We start from the raw sequence: 7,206 nt of genomic DNA, 5'->3' as shown, positions 1-7,206 counted from the left end.
GTCATGATTTGATCCCGTATTTTTCCTAGTTGCCAGTTGTTTTGAACGCAGCACTAGCTATTCAAACCAACTGTGTCGGTCAATTTGGTGAATGTCTTAATGTAATTTTTATTGATACAGAATCTTATTTCTTATCAACCACCAACATAACTGCAATTTCAGCAGAAAGTGGGTCTTCAATGTATTAGTCAGAGATACGTGATTTCATTAAATTAGCGGGGGTTTTTCTACCCAAAAAAGTATCTTCTCACCTGTAGTTGTATGACGCCCTGAAATCCCTGACTGCAAAACCATGTAAACAATATTTTTTCGGGTTAGCCAAGAGCTAGATCACGATAAGATGATCTACAGATCTGTGAATTTGTGCAGGCACGCACAACTAAGAGGTTCTCGAGAGTTCAATCAATTTGAAGGGTCCAAAATGGCGATGGATGGTATGACCACATCTCCATCAGGACTATCGTATCACAATGTTGGGGACTTTTACCCCAGAAAATTCGGTTCCAAGCCGGACGTGGTGCCGTCCGGGGTGACCGAGAGGAAAGTTGGTCCCCTGGACAAACCTGACATGGTGGCGGTGGACGTTATCAACGATTCAGGTAGTTAGCTAACGTTGCCGGTAGCTATGTTATGCTAGCTAGCCAGCGCGATGTTATTGGTATCTAGGTTAACGGCAAACTGGCTAGCCACCGTTAGAAACCATAATCAGCTATGAAGCATCATTCCACACTTGTGTGTAGCTAGCTAGCTAGGTATATCTTCACTGTAGCTAATGCATTGCCATGTTATGATTGCCAAGACGATAAAACTTGTCAGCTAACGAGCTTTGCTAGAGTGAGCTTACCTGAATTCCGGGGCAAAGTTAACTAACGTTGATGATGTTTCATCTGCTAGTTACCTATTTAACGTTAGGCCAGGAAATCAAAGCAGAGCTAGCTAGGTGGCTGACTGGCTATCTGCAGATTTCTTAAACCTTTGCCACCTGCATCTTCTTGCTCCAAGTCTTTAATGTCACACTCCTGATGGAGACACAATTGCACCAAGAGTTTACATTAACATAAAACACTGGGGACACACTGGCCTGGGGGTAAATCTTAGGTGGAAATGCATTTTGAAAACCATGCATAATTTATGCTCCAGAGTGGCGCAGCGKTCTAAGGCACTGCATCTCAGTGCTAGAGGCATCACTACAGAATCTGGTTCGATTCCAGGCAGTATCACAACCGGCCGTGATTGGGAGTCCTGTAGGGCGGTGCACAATTGGCACAGCGTCGTTAGGGTTTGGCCGGGGTAGGCCGTCATTGTAAATATTTTCTTAACTGACTTGCCTAGTTAAATGAAATGTTTAAAAAATAAGAATAATCAAACATGCATCATTCTGGTATCTTGAAAATAACGTTAGATGAATACTTTACTTTATATCAGTACTTTGTATCAGTGCTTTTCATAACCACATACTTTCTCTTCCTCTGCAGATATCCCAATGCACAGAAAAAAGCATGAAACTGACATGTTTGTGCTGGTAAGTTTTCCTTTTTTAAGACAAGTTGGGAGGGTCTAAAGTGGAAGAAAAAAAATATATATATATGTATTTAATTAACTACTGGCAACCTACTGTAGCTGAAGAAGGATAAACACTACATTGTGAAGCCACTAGATGGTAGTATTATGTAAGACTTATAGCTTGTATCCCCCTACTTCTCTGCAAGCATTACAGGTTTCATCCTTCTCTCTCACATCCTTTCACGTGACTGTGTGTTTGTGTGGTACCCACAGGGTACTATACACCCATTCCGGAAGATGCACAGGTCCTTCTTTGGGAAACTCTCTCAAGAATTCCGCTTGGTGACTTCAGACAGACAGGTAAGTTAGCAGAAGGGGTGTATGCATTTGTGTGTATTGCCTAATACACCTTGCTGTTTGCACACTCTGAAACCACAAAGAAATACAATATATTTTATTTCTCTAACGACSTCTACAAGCCAGAATGTTCAATAAAATTATATTTGAACTTAATCTACCGGTTGTCTGGGTGGTTGTTCCTTATGTCTCTCTAAATAAAATTAAAAATACCCACAGGAAAGTATTATAAACCCTAGTTTTTAGAACGTCGGTCTATATTTTCAATCTCCTGATGTAGTCGCACGTGATGCACACTATGTAAACAATAGCGTCAGTAGATTGAAACTACAAAGCGGAAATACAAGCTTACAGAACCATATACACACCAGTGTTCTGAAAAGTCAGGTTAATAACACTTTCCTGTGGATATTTTGTCTCAAATTTCCAATGGTAGAACAACAAAATCAGGGGACAACAGGTASAGTAAGTTAAAATGAAGTTTACTCAACATTTTGAATTGATATATTAGACAAAAGTAGAAGCTTCCACACTCAGACTTGTGGAGGCTAGCATGTACATTAATATGCCTCAGGGACAAACTCTCCCGCAATGCTCTTTGTTTGGGAATTCCTCAATCCCCCTTCCCAGATGACCCTGACTTTATTACTGCACTATTCTGGTAAGCTGTTTAGACATCTCATCTCATAGGCAAGCGCCCAAACACCTCATGATAATCTTTCACTCTATGGACTTCTCCATCACAGTGGGAATTGACAGGTCTTGCCAACCCAACTTGGCAAATAGAGTTTTCAGTAATCTGGTTGATAATGGACTTGTCCAGGAAGGCTCAGAGACTTGATGGAATTGTAGAACACGTGGGGTGGCGTGCAGAATGTAATCTACTTTTTGGCCTACACCAAGGTCCTACTTTTACAAACAAAATCAGGAGTGGATTACAGTGCACAGTTTACAGAGCAAACAAAGTCCAAGGCAAACATTGATTGAATGTGAAAATGCCGCTCCCCTCATGGTATCACATCTAATTTGGGGATGCTCAGCCCGTGTCGTGCCCTCCTGTGCAGTAGGTGCAAAGTATATGTTGTCTTCAAGCCCATTAGAAATCGATGGCAAGACAGTGTTGATTTGTGAAACGCACAGCCTCAGGTAGCTCAGTAATAGCCATTTGGGCTTAATAGCCATTTGCACTAGCCCAACTAAAGTTAATGGAGCTAAAAACAGTCACTAACTAAACCAGTTTGCGAATCTGCAATGATCAGGTGCCACCTTTTGTAGGGGAGAGTGGGGTAAGTAAAGTTTTTTTATATTCAGCATCACTCAGTCGAGAAATATTATTCATTCTAACAAAGAAATGTACAAATTTCAGGGTGTTGTTTATACATGGAAATAATCAGAATTCATGTAACCGTTACAGTTTTGAGAACATATCTTGTCCAAAAAAAGTGGTCTCTTGGCACAACTTACCCCGGGTAAAGGGTAAGTTAAGCCGTCTACACATTTTTGTACTGTATGACATATTACCACTTTTTTAAAACCATGCCTATCTTTATTTCCCAAACACAATTCAATCACAATAGCATTATGTAACTTTTTGGGTGACCTGACCAAATTTACAAAGAAATGTGTGTTATAGATCTGTCATTCTCATTGAAAGCAAGTCTAAGAAGCGGTAGATCTGTTCTATGCTTCCCGTTCTTAAGTTTAGTTTTAGCGTCTTTAACATTTGGTTTTGTACACCAGCTGAAATTACAATATTTTGGTTTATGGAAAGATATTTCACAGCGGTTTAGATGGTAAAAATGATTCTCTACACCTATATTTTCTTGTTTAGTCACATAAATTGAAATTAGGCAAACTATTTGAATTTTAGCAACCAGGAAATGGTGGTGCTATTTCTGTATAGTGCATCTTTTTAAAGTGATACTTTGGGATAAAGGAGGCCCTTTATCTACTTCCCCAGAGTCAGATAAACTAGTGGATACTATTTTTTTGTATGAAGGAAGTTATAGGTAGTTTCGTGAGCCAATGCTAACTAGTGTTGGCGTGATGACTGGAAGTCTATGGGTAACACAAGTTAGCATTGGCTCGCGAAACTAACTGTAATTTCCTTCATACTGGACACAGACATAAAAATGGTATCCACAAGTTCATCTGACTCTGGGGAGTAGGTGAAAGGGCCTCATTGCCAAAACCCCCAAATATCCCTTTAACACCTAACAAATGCTAGTTTAAAAAAAACACCCAACATGGGCCTGTTACCTCATATCCCAGCGATAATGCTTTCCATTACATCTGGGAAGAAAACACTTCAATTTGCTCAACTTGCTATTGGGTCAACTTACCCCAAAGACAAACATTTAGACTATATTAGCCCACACAGCTACAAGGTTGCACTTTCATGCTACACAAATACAGTTGAAGTCGGAAGTTTACATACACTTAGGTTGGAGTCATTAAAACTCGTTTTTCAACCACTCCACAAATGTCTTGTTAACAAATTATAGTTTTGGCAAGTCGGTTAGGACATCTATTTTGTGTATGACACAAGTTTATTTTTATTATTATTATTTTTTTTCAACAATTGTTTACAGGCAGATTATTTCACTTATAATTCATTGGATCACATTTCCAGTGGGTCAGAAGTTTACATACACGAAGTTGTCTGTGCCTTTAAACAGCTTGGAAAATTCCAGAAAATTATGTCATGGCATTTGAGCGCTGATAGGCTAATTGACATAATTTGAGTCAATTGGAGGGTACCTGTGGATGTATTTCACGGCCTACCTTCAAGCTCAGTGCCTCTTTGCTAGACATCATGGGAAAATCAAAAGAAATCAGCCAAGACCTCAGAAAACAAATTGTAGACCTCCACAAGTCTGGTTCATCCTTGGGAGGAATTTCCAAATGCCTGAAGGTACCACATTCATCTTTACAAACAATAGTACGCAAGTATAAACACCATGGGACCACACAGCCGTCACACCGCTCAGGAAGGAGATGCGTTCTGTCTCTTAGAGATCAAATCAAATTTTATTAGTCACATACACAGGTTAGCAGATGTTAATGCGAGTGTAGCGAAATGCTTGTGCTTCTAGTTCCGACAATGCAGTAATAACCAACAAGTAATCTAACCTAACAATTCCACAACTACTACCTTATACACACACACAAGTGTAAAGGGATAAAGAAGATGTACATAAAGATATATGAATGAGTGGTGGTACAGAACGGCATGGCAAGATGCAGTAGATGGTATAGAGTACGGTATAACATATGAGATGAGTACTGTAGGGTATGTAAACATAAAGTGGCATAGTTTAAAGTGGCTAGTGTACATGTATTACATAAAGATGGCAAGATGCAGTAGATGATATAGAGTACAGTATATACATATGAGATGGTAATGTAGGGTATGTAAACATTATATTAAGTGGCATTGTTTAAAGTGGCTAGTGGTACATTTTTACATAATTTCCATCAATTCCCATTTTTAAAGTGGCTGGAGTTGAGTCAGTATGTTGGCAGCGCCGCTAAATGTTAGTGGTGGCTGTTTAACAGTCTGATGGCCTTGAGATAGAAGCTGTTTTTCAGTCTCTCGGTCCCTGCTTTGATGCACCTGTACTGACCTCGCCTTCTGGATGAAGCGGGTGAACAGGCAGTGGCTTGGGTGGTTGTTGTCCTTGATGATCTTTATGGCCTTCCTGTGACATCGGGTGTGTGTAGGTGTCCTGGAGGGCAGGTAGTTTGCCCCCGGTGATGCGTTCTGCAGACCTCACTACCCTCTGGAGAGCCTTACGGTTGTGGGCGGAGCAGTTGCCGTACCAGGCGGTGATACAGCCCGACAGGATGCTCTCGATTGTGCATCTGTAGAAGTTTGTGAGTGCTTTTGGTGACAAGCCGAATTTCTTCAGCCTCCTGAGGTTGAAGAGGCGCTGCTGCGCCTTCTTCACAACGCTGTCTGTGTGGGTGGACCAATTCAGTTTGTCCGTATGTGTACACCGAGGAACTTAAAACTTTCCACCTTCTCCACTACTGACCCGTCGATGTGGATAGGGGGGTGCTCCCTCTGCTGTTTCCTGAAGTCCACAATCATTCTCTTTGTTTTGTTGACGTTGAGTGTGAGGTTATTTTCCTGACACCACACTCCAGGGCCCTCACCTCCTCCCTGTAGGCCGTCTCGTCGTTGTTGGTAATCAAGCCTACCACTGTAGTGTCATCCGCAAACTTGATGATTGAGTTGGAGGCGGGCATGGCCACGCAGTCGTGGGTGAACAGGGAGTACAGGAGAGGGCTCAAAACGCACCCTTGTGGGGCCCCAGTGTTGAGGATCAGCGGGGTGGAGATGTTGTTACCTACCCTCACCACCTGGGGGCGGCCCGTCAGGAAGTCCAGGACCCAGTTGCACAGGGCGGGGTCGAGACCCAGGGTCTCGAGCTTGATGACGAGTTTGGAGGGTACTATGGTGTTAAATGCTGAGCTGTAATCGATGAACAGCATTCTCACATGGGTATTCCTCTTGTCCAGATGGGTTAGGGCAGTGTGCAGTGTGGTTGCGATTTCGTCGTCTGTGGACCTATTGGGTCGGTAAGCAAATTGGAGTGGGTCTAGGGTGTCCGGTAGGGTGGAGGTGATATGGTCCTTGACTAGTCTCTCAAAGCACTTCATGATGACGGAAGTGAGTGTACGGGGCGGTAGTCGTTTAGCTCAGTTACCTTAGCTTTCTTGGGAACAGGAACAATGGTGGCCCTCTTGAAGCATGTGGGAACAGCAACTGGGATAAGGATTGAATGAATATGTCCGTAAACACACCAGCCAGCTGGTCTGCGCATGCTCTGAGGACGCGGCGGGAATGCCGTCTGGGCTGCAGCCTTGCGAGGGTTAACACGTTTAAATGTTTTACTCACCTCGGCTGCAGTGAAGGAGAGCCCGCAGGTTGGTAGGGGCCGTGTCAGTGGCACTTATTGCTCAAAGCGGGCAAAAAAGTTGTTTAGCCTGTCTGGGAGCAAGACATCCTGGTCCGCGACGGGGCTGGTTTTCTTTTTTGAATCCGTGATTGACTGTAGACCCTGCCACATACCTCTTGTGTCTGAGCTGTTGAATTGCGACTCGATTTTGTCTCTGTACTGGGACTTAGCCCGTTTGATTGCCTTGCGGAGAGAATAGCTACACTGTTTGTATTCGGTCATGCTTCCGGTCACCTTGCCCTGGTTAAAAGCAGTGGTTCGCGCTTTCAGTTTCACGCGAATGCTGCCGTCAATCCACGGTTTCTGGTTTGGGAATGTTTTAATCGTTGCTGTGGTACGACATCGTCAATGCACTTCCTAATGAACTCGCTCACCGAATCAG

The 7,206-nt window shown here is 42.8% G+C and overlaps 1 protein-coding gene across 1 annotated transcript in view; it reads left to right on the top strand.

Annotated features, from left to right (window-relative positions):
- Positions 1–383: 383 nt before the first annotated feature.
- Positions 384–7,206, top strand: part of LOC111951853 (zinc transporter 6) — a 105,075-nt gene continuing 98,252 nt past the window's right edge. Inside the window, exons 1-3 of the mRNA XM_023970113.2 lie at positions 384–599; positions 1,476–1,522; positions 1,777–1,863. Coding sequence (XP_023825881.1) covers positions 422–599; positions 1,476–1,522; positions 1,777–1,863 — 312 coding nt within the window. The 5' untranslated portion in view covers positions 384–421. The remainder of the gene's footprint in view (positions 600–1,475; positions 1,523–1,776; positions 1,864–7,206) is intronic.

Source organism: Salvelinus sp. IW2-2015, linkage group LG25 (assembly GCF_002910315.2).
Source record: "Salvelinus sp. IW2-2015 linkage group LG25, ASM291031v2, whole genome shotgun sequence".
NCBI lineage: Eukaryota > Metazoa > Chordata > Actinopteri > Salmoniformes > Salmonidae > Salvelinus > Salvelinus sp. IW2-2015.
Note: the sequence above shows the minus strand (reverse complement) of the source record. Positions and strands in the feature narration are given on the sequence as shown.